Source organism: Cottoperca gobio, chromosome 6 (genome assembly GCF_900634415.1).
Source record: "Cottoperca gobio chromosome 6, fCotGob3.1, whole genome shotgun sequence".
In the NCBI taxonomy this organism is placed as follows: Eukaryota; Metazoa; Chordata; class Actinopteri; order Perciformes; family Bovichtidae; genus Cottoperca; species Cottoperca gobio.
The window spans coordinates 18,904,793-18,927,759 of record NC_041360.1 but is presented as its reverse complement, the minus strand read 5'-3'; the positions used below and the strand labels follow the sequence as shown (position 1 = coordinate 18,927,759).

At 40.9% G+C, this 22,967-nt stretch overlaps 1 protein-coding gene across 1 annotated transcript; it reads right to left on the bottom strand.

Annotated features, from left to right (window-relative positions):
• Window positions 1–5,265: 5,265 nt before the first annotated feature.
• On the bottom strand, window positions 5,266–21,998 carry alx4b (ALX homeobox 4b). Its single transcript, XM_029434395.1, has 4 exons — window positions 21,659–21,998; window positions 12,834–13,147; window positions 6,898–7,026; window positions 5,266–6,084 (listed from the first exon to the last, which is right to left on the bottom strand). The coding sequence occupies exons 1-4, from the start codon at window positions 21,996–21,998 to the stop codon at window positions 5,764–5,766; spliced, it is 1,104 nt and encodes a 367-aa protein (XP_029290255.1). The 3' UTR covers window positions 5,266–5,763.
• Window positions 21,999–22,967: the final 969 nt, after the last annotated feature.

Sequence of the window (22,967 nt, the reverse complement as noted above, 5' to 3'; positions counted from 1 at the left end):
ATAGTTTGTCGATGCATGTTGGTTGTATTAAGTTCTTTAAGTCATTACATATCAGTATGCGAGTATCTGTGTACATTTAGTGGTCTTTTTTTGTTGGTTAGTGGTTTTAAAGCTTTATTTCAGATTGGAGGAAGTCTTTGTTTGACGTTTTGGAAAATGATGTGCTATCTTGTGGAGAGTTATGTAAAAATGACACGTTGTATTCTAACTCTCGTTTGTTTTCCCAATATGTTGAACTATACTTTTTAGGTTTCAAACTGTGTCTGAATATGCTCAACATTTACTGTATAGTATAATATATTTACCCCCAGCATTTCATTTGAGTGACAAAATTCCCTTCAAATGAAAAAAAGAAAGCAGTGTCCATGGCAGGAACACTACCTTTTGCTTCTGTAACAATCCCAGAATGCAATGTGTTGCATTTTATAGATAGTTGTGTGACACTACACAGGTCAGTGATGATGCAAAATGACAATGATTCATAAGTGTCTGAACTATCAGTTTACTGTTCACTATGCAGTAAAGTGAATGTCTATCCTATTGGGAGTATAATATAGTCTGCTTCACAACACTGTGTGGGTGTGGATCAATTAGATTTGATAGACAAAACAACCCAACAAGCATTAAAAAGTGTCAAATCAAATGTTGCTAAATCTTGATTGGTGAGTAGAAGTATATGACATCACCTTTTTCTACCTTCGCCCTGAAGACTTCAAACCGGTGACAAAAGAGCCCATAAATACAAAAAATACAGAATCATCTTGCATGAAATATTAATAATACAACTGGCAATAGACTCCTGACAGACTTCACCTTGGATGTAATTGTCAATTACCTCCACTATTCATCTGCATCCCTCTGTGTTTGTACCACATTACAGTATTCCTACCGAACAGGCGGCCCTGGCTCTTCACTCTGCACTTGAACACTTGGACACTAACAGAACATATGTACGGAGGCTCTTTCTGGATTACAGCTCTGCTTTCAACACAATCCAGCCAGTCTGGATTGTGAAGCTGGCAGACCTTGAAGTGCCAACGCCCACCTGTAGTAGATTTTAGATTTCCTTACAGACAGACCACAGGTGCTGAGGAAGGAGGTAAGGTCTCTGCTGCGCTAACAATCAGCACAGGAACCCCTACATGGCTGCAGCCTCAGCCCCAAACTCCATTCCCTGTACACTAATGACGGTGTTTCTACCACAATATCATAATTAAATATGCAGATGAGACGACCATCCTTATAGTTAGATAACCCTAACCCTATCCTCATACGGAACTGGTGAACAAAATCATTGTCTATGGAGAGGACAACGACCTTGTTTCCTAACTTGGACACAACCAGATACTAATGATGGAGTTCAGAAGGAGAGCCCCTCCCCCCCCAACCTCTGCAGCCTCTCATCATCTCAAGGGGACTGAGGTGGAGCGAGCTGACAGTTACAAGTTTCTAGACCTTCACATGACAGCAAACCTGAGCTTTGCAGAAAACACTGTGGCAACAGTGAAGAAAGCGCAGCAGCGGCTTTACTTCATCAGGCTGCAGAAGAAGGACGGAGTCAGACGTCAGCCGCTCTCTCGGGCCTACAGAGGACTCATTGAGAGTCCTGCTGTGTGGTTTCAAAACACCACCCAGGCTGAGAGGAAATCTCTTCAACCAGTCATCAGAACTTCTCTGAGAATCTTTGGCTCTGACCTCCCCTCCATGGACACACTCTACACATAACGCTGCAGGAGGAAAGCACAGAGCATCTTCAGAGACTGACACCACCCAGCTCACTCTCTGCTCAGGTGGAAGAACTCAGGTGACAACCTGAGACGCCACGGGCCAGAGAGCATCACCCACAAGGCACGCTTCCACAGCTTTTTTCCTCAGCTACTGTCAGATTGATTGCGAAGGGCGTTAAAGGTATAATATGTCAAATATCCACATTAAAATGTCAAAATAATTACTACACCTACGTTATTTATTTTGTTGAGTTGTATACTTACATGATCCCAAATTATTTCAACAATGTTCAAACTTAGAATAATTTTAATTATGGTAACAATTGCGACATATCCCCTTTGTGCATGCGTTAGTGGTGTGGTTGTCTGCAAGAAGCTGTCATAAATTGATTTTTTTATCACGTTTTAAGCCACATTTTGTCGAGACTCTTTATATATTTTTACCAGTTTTAATCAATGTAACCAATGAATGCAATGATGGCAGTGGTGGCTACGTCACAACGCCATCAAACTTTTGTTTTTTGTTTTGTTTTTGCGAAAATCCTAGCGGCAGAAAATAACATTTATACCTTTTTTAAGGCGGGAAGGAAATCCCAGATCCCCCACCACTCACACACCTTACACACTTTGTTCTACCACACCCCCTCTTACTCGCTTACTTAATTCATACAGAGTCTTTCCCCAGTTCATTGTTGTGTGCGATAATTTAAAGTGAAATAATTAATTGTACAATAATTCATAGTTTGTATTTGTATACGATTCATAGCGTGTATTTTTTATTCTCTCAGAGATACGCACAAGATTTCTATTGTACCTTTACTATCCTGTACCTGTGCAAATGGAAATAAATAAACATGTCTGTCTACACTATAGTTAATGTTATATTTACACATATCATACCTTTGTTGTATATAGTTTTTGTGTATTTTATAATGTGTGTTTAGTTAACGCACAGTACTTCCAAGCTTTTCACTGCACAATGTAGAAATGTGTTGAGTATGTGACAAATAAAAACTTAAGCAATAGTGTGATGATCATGTAGACTTCATAGTTCAGAGAAAGAAACAGAAAAGGTTGGTTTTCAGGGCGTGTAAAGAAGAACTCATTCAACCTTTGGAGATTAATTTATTTCAAAATCGATTTAAAACCATCATCAACAGAAACGGCAAGTTACTTCTGTACAAACAAATGTCAGGCACTTTAAACAGATGTCAGTGAGACTGTTCATGGTGCTAAATATAGACGGGCTTAGGAGACAGTTCTCGACTGTTGGGACACAAAACCACACGCCGCTGGTCTTAGCAAAGAGACCACTGTCCCAGTGGAAGTCAAAAAAACACAAAACTTCTCCAACACTGTAAGTGCAATAACTTATTGCAATGGCACATTATATAAAGTCACAATCAGAAGTAGAAATACTTGATTAATATACAAAAAGCTGCTTAAAGCCATAAGAAAATTAGAAAGCATTTCAACCTTGGTAAAAGTCCAGAGCAACTCTTCAGAATAACACGCAAAAACATCCTTTTACATTTCTTGGCAATATTACTGTAATACTTCAATGGTTTATCTCTGGAGGTCCATTATTTATCAAATAAGCAAAACAAATGTACAAGCAGTAGAACAATATCATTTATATTGTTCATATTCACACAATACGACACTATAACTATGGATTTCAATTGCTTTATTTCAGTAGTATCAACATGGACGGAGCTGCAGAGGAGTGGAGCGCTGAGGGAGGACCAGCGAGAAGACGAACTCAACTCCACAGAGTAGGAAGTCAGTCACACATGTAGTCATGCAATAAATTATTTTGACCACATCCTGTTTTTATCCTGAACATTTTGACGATAATGTTTTTTATTTTTAGACCTCACATCCAACAAAGTCTATATTAATTCAAAATGTTTCTCCTTCATTGAGTCAATTTTAGAAGCCTTTGTCTTTTCATTCAATACCATTAGCTTAGTTTCTGCCAATAAGCCCTCTGTGTAGAATATATAAACAGCTTGAACACTCATAATAATCATGTTGTCACCTCATTTACTTGCTGTTGACTTGAAATGGCTTGATTTGACGGCAACAGCAATCTATTTTGATACTGGATGATATTAGTTATTTTAAAAAAGTTATTTTTTCCTTCCTAGGAAAAAAAAAGAAAGCTTTGCAATTCTTTCTACAATTTAAAGGAGAAGTTGTAGAGCTGCAACAAAGGGTCAACAGAAAATAAATCTAACTAATATTTATAATTTCTTAAATAGTTTTTCAAGCAAAAATGGCAAATATTCTCTGTTTCCAACCTTTCACTTTGCTGCTGATAATAAACTGAATATTTTGAGGTTTGGTGCAACAAAACAAGACATTTGAAGATGTCACGTTATAGATTGTGATTATTCACTGTTGTTTGTATGGCATTTTATAGACCAAACGATTAATGGACCAATCGAAAAAATGAATCAGTACAGAAAATAGTTGTTGGTCGCAGTCTGGCGACCAAAGGGCACTCATATGTTACAATGATCAACCAGCTGTGAGGAGCAGAAACAGACTCTCTTGCCATCATCCTCACTGGGGAAAGAAAACGGATATGTAGCCTAGCGGGCGTCATACAGAGATCAGCCAAAAGACTAATGAAGCCTGTCTCTAGCCTCAGCCTGCAGCCCAGCTCTGGTGACAAGCTTATTCCAGGGGTAACGCACAGAGACACCCCTGCAATCACTGGACATATTCACCGCATTCCTGCAGCCCGGCTCTAAAGTCATCACATTACCTAAACATTACAGAATGCTATTTGGGACGATTGGGGCCACTGATTCGGCCTGCAGTCTCTGGCACGTGACAGATTATGTGAGAGAGCCACAAATCCAGGAGTCATCTCTGCTGAGCCCACGTCTAACGATGAATTGATTGTTACAACGTGTGGAGCTGTATGTGCAGCATGTCCTCACCGCGTACGCTGTGATGTACTATGGCTCACTTTGATGCTAATTAAGTGTGTCTATTCCTGTTGGTTGCTGATTGAAGCTGGCGTGGCTAGTTGGTGTTGAAGGCTGCTGCTGTGCGTTGCTGCGCCTTGTCTGCCAGTGGAGACAGTGTTTCCTGTAACCTGAGGCCTGAGCCTAGCAGGGGAACCTTTGGAGGCAGCCCTGGGGGAGGAAATGACACGTTGGTTTGAAATTGCTGCCAATCCAATGCTTGCCCTCCTCCCAGAGTAAATTGGCACAGGCCATGTCTGCTCTCCCTCAATTACACTCTGTTCAGTTATTGCATTCAACCTCTGTCCGTCTTTACAGGGACATAAACTACCCACCGCAGGATTCTACAAAATGTTATGTTTTATTTTATAACCAATTGACTGCAATAGCAAGTGACAAGAAAGAAACTCTTAGCATTTGGTATCCATCCAAGCTTGGCCTTGTTTTTTTAAATGGCTGAATACTGAGTTTTTCAGATGTGCTTGAAACTCATTTAGTTTGTGTTACTTTCGACGTACTTATAGTCTAAAAGTAACACAAACAAAATGAGTGGGGCAGGGGTGGAATGAAAAATAAGCTAAAGTAACTTAATAACGTGAATCAAGCATACTAATGTAAATTAAAATACTGCTTTGGCACTGAATTCCTGTATTTTATGAACGGATTTTGTAAACCATTTTTATTTTGTTGCTTATTTTACTGAAACCCATCACTATCGTGAATGATACCCAGTTTATAGGGGACTAAACCCCATCATACTTCAATGAGACCTGAGAGATTAAGGAATCAAGAATGAACACAACATCTCAGTAACATCTTCTTCTGAGTCACACCTCTGTATTTCTTTCACTTTCAGCATCTGCTGATTGTCACACTCACAGTTGTTATCTTGGTTGCGTTGGCTGCTGTAATGGACTCCTGTTATCTCCACAGTCTCTCCCTGTTCATTTGACCTGTGTTATCATTTAGTGCGCTCAGAAAAACTCCCTCCTCCCCCACAATGATGGCTGCTCCAGAGAAGAGGGCCAATGGGGGCAGGGTGGACCTGGGCTGAGACATCATGTAGCCCAAGAGATGGCTGCACTGTGTTCCTTGGCCTTCATACGCAGTGCAGCTATGCTGGAAGACTTGCGGTCTGGATCAAGATTGAGATCATAGCCATTCATTCCACCGCCCATCCCGGGACCCCCAAAAAGGCTGCCCATATGTGTTTGTCCCATGTGGCTGCTCCCTGGACTGGGCACGCCCAGGAAGTCAGAGACGCCTCCAGGACCGTGAGGGTGAGGTGGCATGCAGGAGGGGATGGTGTCACAAGGCACAACGCAACCCGGCACTGGAGATGCTCCACTGCTGCTGCCAATCCACGAAGGGTTCTGGATCTGGAGGAGAAGAGCAGGGATTATGAGTTAAAGATGCTGTAATAATAGAGATCAAATGACAATGTGAGTTGCTCGTAGTGATGAGCCGACAGAGAATCATCACCTGAATCTGCAGCTATACCTATTTACAGAGCATTATAGCAAGTTTCAGCTCATTGTTTAGCTATCCAGCCACAACTTTACTGTTGTGGTTCATCCTCTCTTCTCTCAGTGTTATTGTTGCTGTTTTTACCTGCTTCAGCACCAAATGGCATACGGACACAGTATGTATGTAGTTATTATACATTAAAAAGGCTTTTTTTGCCTTTATTGGCTAGTAGGCTACAACCGATGATGGGCAGGAAAGGGGAAAAGATAGAGGAGACGACATTAAAGAGATGTGGGTCCGACCTGGACCCGGGCCGCTGTGGTGAAGACTCAACCTTAGCACATGGGGCTCCTGCGCCACCAAGTGAGCTAACAGGATGCCCCAATAGTGCAATTAAAGAGGCAGAAATTTCCTTCAGGAGTTGGTGGAGACCAACAGAGCTGAAAGAGAGCAACTATTGGACTTACATTCACCAGGTGGTCAGACACACAATTGCAAATTAATAATAATGTAGTTCCGTAACTGCTGGATGCAAATGTTTGCTAACAAATTCGCCGTATCAACTTAAAAGGTGATGATCCGTCACTGTTGCCCCCAAATGGCCTGAAAGATCAATTATTGCAGGTTTAATAACAAACCTTACTAATAATCATTCATGATTCTGATATCTTAGATCACAAGTAACTGTGCTTAGTAATATTCTTATCAATCTCATTGCCCTTTACCTGTGCATAGTTCTCGGGCCGAGTCAGCAGAGGCAGCTCGTAAGCAGTAGAGAAGTGAGTCCGGACCTGTTGCATCTGGCCATAACGCTCCCTCTTCCTCCACTTGGCTCTGCGATTCTGGAACCACACCTGCAAAGATAACAATCCATCAGGAAAATACAGACCAGCCACAACAAAAAAAACTTTAATATCATTTTAGACACAGCTCTCATAGATCTCATATCACGTGCAAACCCAAGTACTTTTTTTGCAAAAGAAAAGGCCATTGTCTCCCTTCAGCAAGACAAAGTAAGAAACTGAGCCACATAAACTGAAGATAGTGAAGCAAATAAATTCAGCAGCACATGAAAGTCCAGGCCCAGGTTTTAAGACTTGACGTGTCTTTTAAGTGCCGTCCACACGGCGCTATTGATGTGAAAATGGTGAGTCTCCCCTGGTGCTACACGAATCAGCTCCACCCTTTGATACGCAGGCTTCTGCCTCCCTTCAGGCTGCCAGCGTCGACAGATCCACATCTGGGCCTGTAGCCATTCATAAATCACTCTGAGAGAGGTGTGCTCTCCCCCACATGTCAGCACAGTGGGATACAGTGGGGAATCCCTCTGCATAATCCATGAAACTGAAGTTCAAGTTTTGATCAAGAATATGTTTTTCTTTGTCCTTCTTTTGAGATTATTAAGTATTGGATATGAAATAGATTGCTACTCTGCAGAGGGTTGTAGGCTACGTTCAGTACCTGCTGACAGACCAGGTACAGGCATTGGAGGAAAGCAGCACTGAAGGGTGAAAGCAAGCATGGTATGAGCAAAGAAATGTGTATCCCGAGAGAAATACACTGAAACATTTCTACTGCAGTCTTGGTATTCACTGTCAATACTGTGTAATATAATACTTTACTATGGTCATTTTTGTCTACTCTGTACACACAAGATCTATCGTATGTCTGTCTGTCCTGGAAGAGGTATTCCTTCTCTGTTGCTCTTCCTTTTTAGGGAGTTTTAATATCTATAGCTTAAGTACAGAAGTTGTCATATGTTGTACAGATTGTAAATATTTTGAGGCTGTTCTGTGATTTTGGCCCAGATAAACAGGATTGACTTGACAGCTGTACAGAAAGATGATCAACAGTGACTTTATTGACCCAATAACACGGCTAATGGTTATTGTTTATAGACATATAACCAACCACCTTGTACACGATGCATTCCTTATCATAAGCCATTTCTTCAAGTGTCATATTGCTTTATAATGGGTTAAATATTATCTATTTGCACACCTGGCCTCCAAACCACTGTTTAAAGCCAAACATGTCTGCAACACTCTAGAGCTGCAACCATCCTTAATTAAATTATCTTTTGGATTTTCAAGCAAAAAGGTCAAACATTTGATTGTTCCAGCTTCTAAAATATGAGCATGTGCTGCTCTCTCCTTGCTGTCATCATAGTTTACTGAATATCTTTGGGTTTTGGTCGGGCAGAACCAGATATTTAAAGACGTCACTGTGGGCTCTCTGAACGTGTGAAGGACACACTGATGTGTTTTTACAGAACAAACGATTATTTGAATAACAAGAAAGTGATCGCCAGAATATTAAATAATGAAAATACCAGTTAGTTGCAGTCCTAGCACGTTCCTATTGTATGTAGGCCAGATACAAGATACCTGGTTAGTATCATTTGATATGCGGTAAAGTCAGAATCAAATCATCTGCTTGGTAATGTTAGCCACTGCTGTGCCTTGATATAATCAGTTGCTTTTTTCTACAAAGTTTTCTCACATCTCAATGCGAGAGAATAGTGGAGCAAAGGGAGGTACTGGATGTCTCCACATGTTTATTTGTACTTATTTGTTGGTTGTCTGAATCTTATCCTCCCAAGAGGGAAAGGCAAACTTCTTCAAAGGGAAAAGAAAGCGCGCCTCGACACAGGGGTTTGAACTTGGATTGTGGGTTGATTCCCAGCCCAATCAGCTTGTGGTTTTCACAGTCCTGACATGCAATTCCCCCCCCCCCCCCCAGTCAACCTCCTCAAATCCCCCCTCAGCTCTCTCTCTCTCTCTCTCTCACACACAGTTTCTCTCAATAAACTTAAGCACAATAGAGTTTAGTGACAAACATCAGCGGTGTCGCACAAAGAAGAGAATGTTTAATAAATGAGAAAGTAACAACTATCATCCGCACAACATGAACACAAACCTGTCATTTGTTTGACTGTATAAAACATCTACCTGGCTCATGTTTAAAGAGAGGACCGTATATTGCCTCCTGTGGCACATATAGTCGCTGACTGTGTTTTTGTGAGAAAGTGACGTCAAGAAATGTCGTCTGACTCCGACATTCCTCGGGTCAGCTGGCGAGATTAGTGGACAGCTCACCCCTGCAAAGTGGGAAACTGATATCTAAGGTTGTGGTTGAACCCCAATGTCACGGTGAGGGGTTATTGCCCTTTGAATTATATCATATGTTTGGAGGGAGGCTCAGAGTCTGTGTTATGCTCCCCTGAGGATTTGAGGTACGTTATTGTTTAAGGTTTGTCATGTATTTCCTTTGGTCCTTCTTTGGTTATGTGAGCTCATAGCATTACAAGTTTCCAAATATAATCTTCAACAGAAAAGGACTCGATTAGACTGATGCAAAAGTCCTTTACAGTTATAGTTTTCTAGAAAGTTATGAAACGGTTTGATTTGTCAGAGGTTAATGCAGCCTCGTATGTATTACTATTACATTCAAGTCACAGAGGTAAGCATCTGATTTTCATAAAAAGAAATAAAGACAGAGTAACATTTGAAAAGTAATTTAACAACAAACAATCCTCAAACACTCTTCTAACCATCTGGATGAAAGAAATCTACTGTACGATAAAGAAAAAGACCTGTTTGCCAAGTTACGCTTCTTTTTCCTAATCCAAACAAAGAACAAAGAATATGTGATACATGAACACAAATTTAAAGAAATACAACTTTTATTATATATTATATTGATTTAAGTTGACATATCCGACTTCCTGGATTAGGAAATACACTCCCCACTTCAGAAAGACGTGAATATTTTTTATTGCGTAGATAATTTAATATTTTTTCATTCCGGTCTCTAGTCTTCTAGGCTTTCTGAGCTTTTCAGAGATCACCAGGAATTAATTTATAGGAAAATCTGATTCATCTGTGACTCGAATCTAATGGTAATACATGAGAGGCACAAACTGGGGCTGAAGTTAATGTCGCTAAGGTTAATGCTGTACAAGTATTTCAAAGCTCCTCTCTTTTTTTGGAGTGTAAAGTTGTATCAGTTACCGAGCTGTCATTTTAACTGTGATGGACCAAGATAACCCAACTTTACTCCTCTACTCATAATCTCTTTGCCGTACTCCCACCCTCTGTTAAAGCTCAGCCTATTCTCTCCCACTCCAGCCCCTCTCTGCCCCCCATTGCCGACCCCTCTCTCCATGTCTCTCTCCTCCCTCCTCCCTTTTAAATCAGCAAGGGGAAGTGGGGATATTGGAAAGTGAGATGGGAGAATGTTCAAACTGGAGCTTGTTTTCATTTCATGTTTAATTTCCTGACGCCTAAGCCCTTGGCTTTCCGCAGCTAACCCCTATGACCTTTCAGGGGCGTGCAGACTAGAGCAGCGGACGAAGCGTACACACACACACACACACAGAAAACACACATATTTACATACCATGTCATATACGAAATTCAAAGTCTGTCACTTACAAATGTGTTCTTTTAACCTGGACGCTCTCACACACTTACTGGAGCCTTTTATAAACAAGCAAACAATGTCTGAGCACATACATGCCCCTTGTCTTGGTTTCTGGGTACTGAGTGTGTCATGTTTCACAGAGGGTTTGCTCTACGTAGCTTTGCCTTTGAACGGCAGTAGGAATGAGACCCAAGCCAAATAGTTTGGCAGGGAGATCATTCGGGGAACATTATGAAGTCAGATGTGTCCTTTGTGGCTCCGCGTCTCTTATTCCCCAACTTCTAAGTTTGTTAGAAAAGAAAACTAGGGCTGTTTTTGCACTAGCAGAATTTCAATTAAGACAAATAATTGTATTATTTCTCATAATGTTCAACGGTGATCCATCCTGTATATGAAGCCCAAAATGACATTTACCAACTGCAAACACTTACTACTCTTCTTTATTTTATCTAGCAAACATCTGCAAGGAAGGTGGCTCAGAGCTCTCGAAGCTCAAAGTGCTTGGCGGTGATACAGTAATTGCTAAAGACGTTGACAGCAAAAGGCAGCTTACAGAGCCATTAAAGAGCTTTATTTATGCTCCAGAGCCAGCAGGCAGAGAGAGAGAGGAAGAGGGAGAGAGGGAGGGCAGAGTGCACAACTCCAAAAGCAGCTTTGAAGTCCAGCCGTCTCACCTCATCTCTGTCATCCAGGACCACGGCGATTGATAGACTGCCTCAGCAGTCACTCACACACAGTCTCCCTCTCCATAAAAAGTTGGCAGTGTGGTGAAGTTCAAGCCTGAGGTTGAGAGCTAATTGTACTAAATAAACTAGTGGCAGGAGAAGTCACAGATGTGATTATGGAAAACTGCATCCCAACTTTATGAAGACATTCATCATCAAACTGAGGATGAAACTGTTCGACCTTGACATTGGCATTTTGGCAAAAAACATCTGTACTCTGGGTTTCAATGACTGTTGTTTTGGAGATGAAAAGGATTCTCCGATCGCTTGCCAAGCTTCGAGTGCCCCTTGGTATTCAACAATTGGATATCCCTGGACTTTGTCTTGATAGACCTTCGGTTGAAATTGTGGGGTTTAGTCTTGATTGCGTACATATTTAGGTTCTGATTTTAGAAGTATGGGTCAAACCTCACAGTGACTCAACAGAGTCTGCTGTGTGCCTGTCATATGAGGAAGTTAATTATATTCATCTGGGGAATAGATGGGTCTGTGTGAACGCAACATGAATGTACTTATTTTACTGTACCACCACAAGGACCAGGCCAGGTTCTCTGTCCCTGACTATGTCTTAGACCAGGCATGGAAATTGAAAGTGGCATCTCAAAGTGTTTTTTATATCCTTGCCAAATATCTTTGATGACTCTTTTTTCTCTGCATGTGTTTTTCTCTGCCTGCATCGAAAGTTGTGCGGTGAAGTAGTTTGAACATGTTAGTGCTGGGGAGAAACCCTTGGCCTCTGACCCTTCTGCAGAGTCTGCAGCATGTAAGAGCTAAGAGCAGAGTATTCCCTTAGTCCCACCCATCCCACTCTGATCTAAAACTGGCAGGCGGAAAGAGAGATGAAGAACAATAGGCTTCGCTGTCTGCTGCTCCAAACAATCTTTGTTAACATGCCAGTCTTAATTCTCCCAGCCCTCTCTGTCATATCCCCCGAGTGATTATTAGCACGCAAACATTAATGACTGCAGCCATACAACACAGATCATGGAGACCGTTCTCCCAAGAAGGTGCCCAAAGACGACATATGTTTACGATGTACGAAGTGACAAAGCCCTGTAGTGGCCTGTAGTCATTTTGATTGAAGCATATGAGGAAATATGATTATTATAGAGTAACGAGGGGGCCGGGGTAGGATAGACTTTAACATCGGAGACTTGGGAGGTTTGTTTTCAGTTTCAAAACAGCAGTCAGCGTTTTGTGTACGTTTTCTAAGCATGACACCGAACCTTAACCACGTGTTTATTATTGAAACCAAGATAACAAAGTTCCCCTCACCTAACAAATGAGTCATTTTAACCAAAACCACCATGTTTTTGTGCCTAAACGTAGCCAAAAAGGTATCAAAGGGTGGTCACATTGATGGTGATTTTTAATGGTTTTGGAAGATCAGAAAACATTTCTCGTTCTAAAAGGACAAATGTTGTCGTTCAATTTCGAGGACCGATTGGGTCATGTCAATGCAGAAAGGAGTTTTTCATGTGTACCCTGGTGTGTTATTCCCCCATCCTCACCTGTACACGCGCCTCCGTCAGGTCTGTCCTCAGTGCCAGCTGCTCGCGGGCATAAACATCTGGGTAGTGTGTCTTCTGGAAAACCTTCTCCAGCTCCTCCAGCTGGTAGCTGGTGAATGTGGTGCGGTTGCGCCTCTTCTTGCCTTTGTTGCTCTCGGGCTCACTTTTGTCTAGAGGGCTGGAGAAGTCAGAGCCCGGCCGCTCGCTCATCCCCTTCTCGCCTGGCGCTTTTAGGTTCAGATAGCTGCCTTCCATCCCGGGATTGTCGACACTGGGGGGTAACTCAGATTCTGTCAGGCCGCTGTTGTCTTTTCCTAAAACAAAGAAAGACACAGAAAGAAGAGTGGAAAGTTAGAAGCAATCGTATGTCATTCTTTTAAAGGGCAGGTCACCAATTTTACACATGAAGTTTAGTTTAGTTTACAAGTTACCAATGTTTGAAAGAATGTCTCAGTTGTCTGCATTACAAACTGAAGGTGTGGCGCTTGAAAGAAAAGGGTAGAATGAATGATGTTATCTATTTTCATTGTGGGAAATGTGGGATTCGGGGGTTTTGGAGCTTTGCTAGAAAATAAAAGTCAGGACATATCGGCCTCTGATGCATCAATTTAATCAATATGTCCTCTCCAACTTTATGGAAGACACTAAATCACTGCAGAGCCTCTTTAATACTTTGATGTGGATTGACAGTACTGCTCTTAAACCTCATAACACACACTGGAGATTTTAAAGTTTAGATCTTACACTGTGGTTCAAATAAAAAACCTTTGAGCAGTTTTGGAAATCGAAATAACCTTTACAGTTTGAGTGTGGCTCTGCATATAATACAGATCATATTCATACTGTAATAATATTATTTTCAAACAAGCTATTACAACCAACTTCCTGATCATTTTAGCTAAGACAAAAGTGGCCACATGTTGTCAATAATAGTCCTATAATTAAAGTCACTACTCTATCATTTGAATATTCAGCAGAGCAATACTTTCTTCACAATGTGGCAGAATAAAACCACGGTGCCTCACGTTCAAGTCAGGGAGTGTGTCTGCTCATCATCACGTTACAACATCCACACAAAATGACATTTACTTTCAGCTTACATCACCTCTGTAATGTTTTACTTTAAGGTTCAAAGGCCTTGTCTGTTTGCAACAAGAGAAGAAATGCCTTTTTCTGTTTGAAAGCTATGTCACTACACATTGGCGTGACCTGTGACACAACCCTTGAAGCCCTCTCCCTCACATCTCTCACTCACGCTACCTGAAACCCGAGCCACGCAAAACCTTCCCCATCTTGAGCCGTGTATGGCGGGCCTTGTGTACGACCACGCGTGCCCCGCAGCCTTGGCCCTAAGATGTAAACAACATTGTGTTTGTCACCTTCAATTTCGAGAGCGTCCATTTTGTGACAGACCTTGCTCTGTTCCTGCCGGCGCTTGCTAGCTTTTTTGTTTCCTTTAAGGAGATGAAGAAAGCTGTCCCTTCTCCTTCAATAAACAAACAGCTGTGTGAATAAATAAGCTGAAGGGGTCTGGTTGCGGGCCAGTGAGAACAGTGTGCTCTGTCAGCCTCTCTGCTTGCCTTTCCTGCGACTGGGCACGGGGAGCGCCCAACCGTCCTAACTGTATTGGTCCAAAACCAGCACATAATGGTCTCCTCCACATAAACAGACTTGTAAGTCTTGTGCAACACCAGCTTTACTTTAGTCCAACAACATTTGTCTCTGAGCTACATCAAGTTGAAGATAATTAACTTAATAGTTATGTGCATTTTACTTTGTCGCTTTGCATTTCTGTTATGAGTAATGTCAGTAATGGCCTCCTGTCATTCTCAGAAACCCAGAGCGATGAGGGAAAGAGAGCTGACACCTTGTGGCACTGGTGACTCTCTGTGCCAAGTGTTTTGGTGGTTAGTAAGATGACTGAATAGTTTTAGAGTGATGAAGCTAGGCGGTGGCTGTCTGCAACATGCATGTTTGTTTTCATGGATTAGTACGCCTTTGGCTAGTGTGTCCCACAATGAGATGTCAATAGTCATCTTCTCGATACTGCAGCAACCCTCCCCTGCTCTCCCGCTCAGAAGTGCCCCGACCGAGACGCTAATGAAACAACACAGCTCGCCCAGCTGGAGTTCATGACCTCATATCGCTGTGGCCCACCTGTCAGACCCTCTTACAGTCTCCACGCAGGCAGATGTTCTGACATCACCTACCCCTGCACTGGCCTCTAATGCTGAAGCACTGTGCAATATTTTCTTTTTACCCCTGGGCAAGAGCAATGTTAAGAAGTATGACAGGTCAACTCCAGGTTCCTGCTTGCCATTTGCATCTGTGAGAGAAAATTCAGTTATGCCCCTGAGCAAGGCATACATCCTGTGAGGCAAAGGGTTCAGCTGGGGGGTGGGAAGATGGTGGAATAGTGGGTGCAAATGTTCAAAGTTGGAATCTGCATTTATTGCATTAATTAGAACATTTTATTTGATTGTTTGACATTTTAAGAAACACATTGTTTTGCTTTCTTAACGAGAGTTCGATGAGAATAATAATACCACTTTTTATTGGTCCTGACCTAGAAATAGTTTGGCACTTAACCCCTTGATTTTGTTACATTTGGACAGTTCCCCCCTCTTTGTGCTAAGCTAAGCTAACCAGCTTCATATATAGAACATCCATGATTGTTAAACGTTTCCTTGGGTTCTCAGCCTCATACAGACTTATCACCACAATGAAGACTAGAATTTGCTCTAATCAGCATCTTTTTCTAGTACTCCAAACGTATCTCTCTCTGTCACGCTAACACAACGCAGTCCTTTGCCACAAACATCTTCCATTATTCTCGCATGCTGAGCTGTCTTTTCTGCACGCTGTTCTGAAGAACACAGCCATCGCACACTTTCTTTTGCGAGCCAAGATTCCACTGCGTTGGCTCCAGTTTTTTTTGGCATTCAGAGGAATGTGTTTTTGACTGTTCTCATTTCAGTGTTCATCAACGTACTGCATGCATACAGTAAATATCATCAGCTGATCCTGCAATTTGCCAAAGTTACTCTGTGACAAGCAGCAGACCTCTTCAGTTAGCCGAGGTCAGATGTTTACTAGGGTCAGCAATTTAATCACTGCTGAAAACAGAGAGAAAACATCAAAGTGTAATTTAACTGGTTGTAAAGCAACAGGGCACCCTCTCAGTTTTTATGGAATAGGACGGGGAGGGTCAAGTGAAGCCAAATAAAAGAAACACTATAAATTAGTAACCTGGGGAAGGGTTAATGACCAAACACTAAATAGGGAAGGGAATGCTTTTAAACAGAGTGCTCCAAAATGTTCTCTCAAAACAGTCAAGGCTGGCAGGAGTCTGCCACAATGGCTCTCCACTTATCACACCTTATATGGACCAAATAAAGTCAAATATTCCATTGGCCTTGGTGGCTATTCGTTTTGCATTCATTGCTGGTTCGCAGACATGCTTTTGGGCTGGATTATTTTTCCCGCAGAACAGTCCTGATGTTGACTGTTGTTTCCTCAGTGGAAGGGAGGCTCCCAGATGTTCCTGAGGAGAGATCTATGCCAGCGGCTCAAGCAGGAATGCAGATTCCCTGGGAAACCAAAAAATCTTTCTGTTCAGCCTCAGCTCCTGATAAATTGACACGATGATGACCTCACTACTGTCAGAATACCTTGGGCCGTAGCTGTCACTGTCTCATATCAAAGAGCTCAAAAATACTTCGGGATTTTATGTTTGTTTTTTTTATCAATGCAGAAACTAGTGGTGGAAGTACACACATTTTCTTCTTAAGGGAAAACTACGTGTAGAGAATCTTGATTAAAAATTGTATTTTGGTAAAAAACTTTAATTTAAAAGATGAGTTTTGAAGTATTTGCAGTTAAATGCTTGTGCCAGAATTAAAACTACATGTTCAACCATATGTCAATGCAGAGAAACAGTCCATAGTAAAAGCTTTAACCTCTAAAGGTCAAGTTGAAATCATTTGTCAAGCTTATCTTTTTAATGCTGTGGCTGTGTTTTGTATTATTAATATTACAAGTCAGTTTAGATTTGGTGTTAAATATGAAGTAAAAAGAGGAGTATAAAATGATAAGGAATTAAAATGATCTGTTAGCCTCTCCCTGTCTTCCAGTAGTCCTGAATTCATTCCTTGTCCACGTTCATATGGTCGAGATCATATTGGAAAAACTAATGAGGTATTTTTGTATCTTTGAACTTATTTGAGAAGCATAAAGAAAGTTTGTGGTGCAGGCGGTATTACTCGATGATGATTTGGGTTAATTTCCGCCCCTGGCTTTTATTACAAAACGCATGTCCAACAAGCAAAATGAGCTATATCTCTCTGAGAAGCTGAGAAAGAGAAAAGGGACTATTGTTAATCATGGACCCAAAAGTGATCTTCATACTTTTGCGTTCGGTTTGGCTTCGGTTTACATCTTGTGACGTGTCAAATGGCTTATATTACCATATAACATAGTACTGTGTGATCAAATGTTTGCATTATTCAAAATCTCCTACAGAGGTCAGATTTAGTAATTGATAACATCGAGGAAGTCAAGGTAAAGACACAACACTAGCTTCAACACGAAAGGCACGGCTCAAAATGTGCACCAGCTGGTTAAAGTTTCCAAAGCATTTCTTTAATCTGGTCTGCATACAGTTTTCAGGTAGGAGGTGGGGAGTTACCTTGCCCTGCAAGAGAGTTGGTGGAAAGTAAAGGCCAAAGCATGCTGTGTGAGCTGCACAACAGCATGGGAGAAAAATATTTCTAAAATAGTGATAAGAAGCGTTTTAACCCAAGTCTGAGAAAAATACCATCTCATGAAATGCAACACTCTGTCCTCAGAGTTGAGTCCCTTTTCATTCATTGGCAGGCAGATTTCTGCAGCTTTACCTCCTGAGTCACACATTTATACAGGCCATTACATTTTAACGAGCCAGAATTCACCCTTTCAAGCTTTCTCATTATATATTCTAATTTATTCTGGTTCACAGACGCAGGCCGGCATGATCACAGGTGTCATGTAGGCTTATTGTTAACATCAACACAATGTGTTAGTCATCAGCACATGCATATCCTGTGACATCACTTCCCCAGCCTTTTAACGTGTACTTAGAGTACTATATTTTGACAGGAGGCTTTTCAAAGGCTGCCAGGACTTTTTTGGGGGTCTTGTTTTGGTTTTCAGACACAGGGAAAATGTTTTACATATCACAGGATGCATCAAATCCCGCTGAAAGAAGGAGGGGTTGTTTGAAAGTACAAAGATTGACAAATCTGTATGTTATAAATGTTATTTTGTTAGAAGACAAAGGATGAGGCACACACAGCCTTTCGTGAACTCCAGTGTTCCCACAAACAGTACGTTTTACATCAGCGATGCAGATTGCAACCTCAGTATCCACTACAGGCCTACAACCGCAACGATTTCTACTTTTCAGATTGCCAGAGCTCCACTTACGTTCTTTCATATTTAGAAAGAAAGAGCAATAGTTTGTTCATCATACGTTTCTATTTACAAAACGGTAGGGTTAATCTATTGTAGAAAGCAATTAAAAAATTACAATTATGAAGCAAAAAATAATTATGCAATGCATCTCAAAGCCATATATAGTTCAGTAAAGTACGCGCATGTAAACAGTTATTCCCACACGTGTGCGAAACCCTCTTATTTCTTACGAGCCCCTCAAATCATTACCCAATCTCTATGTCCATTTCTGACACGTTGCTTATTTGTACAAGGTATTGTTGAGACGGGGTTGTGTAAACCAGTCCCACTTTGTCATCTCAGGGACTCTCTGAATAGCTTTGGAGATTTGATGTTTGAGGAGTATGAATAATAACTATAGGAGCCAGTAATGCACATCTGCCTTAGATTAATGCAGAGCTCTCCTGCAGTGCTGACCTGCATTCCTCAGCACTCGATCAGCTCCGGGGGTTTTATTTCATTCATCGCTGCTTGAGCAGGTAGATGGCTCCATCCATGTCTCAGTGATTAACATGCACTGAAGGAAACAAACCCGCCAAACTAAACCACTACTGTGCAGAAGTATGTTCATTCACTCTTCCAGAGACGATCTTGAGTTTTTAATGAACACCGTTTACAAATCCGGTCGGGACTAAGTAGGACGCAAAACAACATAAACATTGTAAAACACGATGCGGTGATTTTGGAGATTAAATGGTAAAAATGTTCGAGAATATCTAAACATAAATTTTAGAATTACTTTTAAGCACTTACAGTTTAGACTGTTTTTGAATCCTTGGTATAAAGTGATTTTAAATATATGTATTTGCAAAATACTTTGAAAGTGTTCTGTATTAAACATTAGGTGTGAATATCATATCAAAAATATGTGATGTAATATAAAGTAACAGTAAATCCACATATTTACCTTTTGCTTCTGATATGTATGTGTTATTAAATGTAAATATTACCATATTAGATGTTTTAGAATATATCTATACATTTGTTTCTCCTTTTTTGGTGTACCCAAACATTGTTTTGCGTGTAACCAACTCAGCATGACACAGATACAAAATGTTGGGTTGCCGTGTAAACAGTATTACAGTTGTAGCTGAAGTTGCCACACAGAAAACGCCCTTTTGGGTATGAGATGCCTTTTGTCATCTCGACGGAGATAAAGCGTCAACATTTAGCAATATATCTCCCATTGAGGACCACACATAACAGCACAAGCCTGTTGACGCCTGAGGGTTTGGCAAAATCCCAAAGCATCCTCCCCAGAGCCATGAGCCTTCATCTGGCTGCAACGTTTTTCAGTGATAACATTGCAGAGATCTCCTCGAGGGAGGCATGTTGCATTTAATGATGGTATTTAAATGGTTCTGTCAATGCACTTGCCAAATCAATTCACTTCAGTGCAGGGGGGCTTCAATCTGTGTGCAGGCATTGCTCTCAATCTCCAGGAAAAAAAAGTGACAGTTCAGCTGTAAGTAAAGAGTTACTCCAGTTGTTTCTCAGGAAAACAGATTACTTTGCACTTTGTGGATGTATTTTGGCAAAGTGTGGAACTGGCTACTGCGAACAAAAAAAATTACTTATTATGCAGGCTTAGTTGTAATTGGTCCCTCAGAGCAGATTTAGGGCAGTTAAATTGTATTTGTTACAACTAATGATTAAATGTACTTATACATATTCGATCAAATTAAATTTGTCAGTGTCTAGTGTCTTTTTTCTGAAACGTTTTTTTCAGTGACTGAATCTATTTTCCACTATGATTCTCCGTTTAATATCTATTTAAAGCTTTGTTACTGCATACGTTTCATACGTTTCATACGTTTCATACTTTCATAGCCATGATCATAACAGCTGTTTTTACTTCTGTTACATCTGCATCATGATAAACTGGAGCTGAAACATATAAAGACGCCGCTGAGTCTATACGCTGATAACTCACCAAAAAGTTATCTTTAATGTATTTTTTCAAGTAGGATATTCTATATTGTATAAATACAATATGCATATATTATATAAAGTATTTTTTTGTACACGTCATGGATCCTTTTTTTAGGCTATCCGCCCTCTCTTGTGGATCTGTTGTCACACAGTCCACTTCGTCGGCTCAATAAGAGGGTTTTATTTTTTTATTTTAAGCCCCCACGTCTCATAAAAGGGACAGTAAAATGGATTGTTTTCTTTAAACGGTACATTTGTAGTGCAACAGACTGTCGGGAGACTTTGTAAAGCTGTAAAGCTTTCGTTTTAAATGAATGCTATTTGTCAAGACGGCAAAGCTGTCTGTAAAAGTTTAAATCCGTAACTGACTTGTATTATGGTCTACAAATTGAGAGGGCCTATAACTGGAGACAATGAATACATGTGTATTCCCTTAGCTGTGGAATAGTTGCACCCGTTATTAGTTTTTCTATTTCTCATTAAAGAGTCAGTTGTGATAAAAATGGAATAAACATAACGCATGTTAAATAATCTACTTAAAATATGTATTACTTCATTTTTTACCATAGTGCTTGGATTCTCCGTTTGTGCGCGCGCGTGTGCGTGTGTGTGCGTGTGTGCGCGTTCCTCCCATGATTGTAGTTCATAATTGAATATTAAAATACAAGAATTGTCGGTGATGAAGATCATTTTTTTTGTCTCTAGACAATAACAAACTGCAGTTGTAGGCCAGGGAGATGAGTGTCAGTGATGCAGCAGCTTCAGGATGAAATTATAAACGTTGATGTGGATAGAAACGTATGGTCAATATACACAAAAGGGCAAACATCCATTTATTTAAAATAACTTCTTCACCTCTCAGTCTAAGCAGACACCTCCTTTTAAAGGAAATGAGTTGCTGTATGTAACGCCACAATTACAGCTCAGTGTGCAAGCTTACAGAGCAGGAAATCTTATTTCCCTTGAATATATTTCAAATTAATTCAGGATTACTTTTGTTAATCAATGATGACATTCAGTTCTCCTTTTAGTTTATAGTTACTTATTTCATAAACAATTATATCTGAATGGGTTAACGGGTTTTAAGAGTTGCAACTAATGTATTCTGCTCCCTATGATACACAAACAGTTAAGTCATAGCTCACAGTTACTCGCATTAGTTTGATAGGAAACTACATTGCTACATTAAATATACATTTTAGAAAATAGTTTATGTATGTCTGGTGGGTTTACCCTCTCCGCTCTTCGCTCACACATTATGACCTTCACATTCTGTATTACACACTACAGTACATTATCATCATTGCTTGCAAATGCCCGCTTTTGTCATGCATTTCCGTTAACTCAATGCCGATGTGTTGCCTCATATAATATCACTTCTTCCCTCTCTCATGTGCACTCACCATAGCAGGGAATGAGCGTCCCGTTGTGTCCGCTGTCCGGGTGCAGTTTGTTGCCTTCGGGCGGAGTTTTGCAGTTCGGCCGCTGCATGAAGAGTTGGTATTTGTTGAAGGTGCCCTCCTCAGCGCCATCCAATGACTGGCACTCCGTCTGGAAAGGACTCCGGGACTTCTCTCCGTAAACCTGTCCTTTACCCGGAATGAACGTGGGGCTGTATTTGGTTTCAGTGTTCGGGAAAGTCCTGAACTGGTTCGCCTGGTGATCCCTACCTTGCGCAGTAGACGCGCTATAATATGAATCCATCGATGTCATATCGCAGTATGAGACGCACGCTGCGTTCATACCTAAAAAGTTATATTAAAAAAATCCACACGGTTCTTCTCTCCCTCCCCTTCTCTAGAAAGCAGATATTCTCCCCAAATTCGCATGCACTGACAAAGTCACACTGACGCGCTCATGCACACACACTCTCACGCTGCCGCATCTGGGACTGGTTAAAAAATGAATCAGATGTTTTCCAGAGACTGCAGACTGAACAAATGCTAAAAGCCCCCTGAAGGTTTGTCGGGGTAAAGAGAAATGCCTTGCTCAAACTGATGCCGCCTCAGGAGCCTACAGTGTATCTGACACACACACACACACACACACCCACACACACACACAGCACTCCAACCTTCAGGCTCCACACACATCTGAAGTAGGCCCACACCGAGCTCCAGCCTGCGCTATTATGCTGCCTGTAGAAATGGGAGGTCAAGCTCAGAAGGGGGAAAGCTTTTTTGGTAAACACGCGGGAGACACAACACATGACATTAATGTAATTAGATTATGAATATAACTGCTTTGATTCCTGCTGTTGCATGGCTAAAGGCCATAACCTCTGAATATTCTTTGTATCAAACTTTAAACTTTTAAAAAGCGTTGTTTCCATGTCAGAGGAGCCACGCTTCGATATTAATGTGTTTAAGGAAAATCAAATTTGTATTTTCTTTGCCTCCTGCTTGCGGAAAGAGAAATGATCAAGCCGGGAATTTGGACCAATAACAGTGCTTAAAGTAATATTCAATAAATATTTTCTTTGTGTATTTGTTTTAGAGAGCTATATAAAAACAAAAAACTTTAACCGTTTGACATTATGTGAGGAGTCCGACTCTGTCACTGCAGATATATCCACTTATAATGATGGACAATTAGAGCGAACAACTTTCACCCCTGCAATTTCTAGAATTGCCTACTTCTTAATATTAAATGAATTATAAAGCATTAAGCCTATGATGCTCATTAAAATATTTGGCTTCTTGCGCTTTCACA

Coding starts and splice junctions, on each gene's coding strand:
- alx4b (XM_029434395.1), bottom strand. CDS start 21,998: ATGAACGCAGCGTGCGTCTCATACTGCGATATGACATCGATGGATTCA. Junction 7,027..12,833: donor TGACGGAGGCGCGTGTACAG/GTGAGGATGGGG, acceptor TTATCTTTGCAG/GTGTGGTTCCAGAATCGCAG. Junction 6,085..6,897: donor GGCCCGAGAACTATGCACAG/GTAAAGGGCAAT, acceptor CTTCTCCTCCAG/ATCCAGAACCCTTCGTGGAT.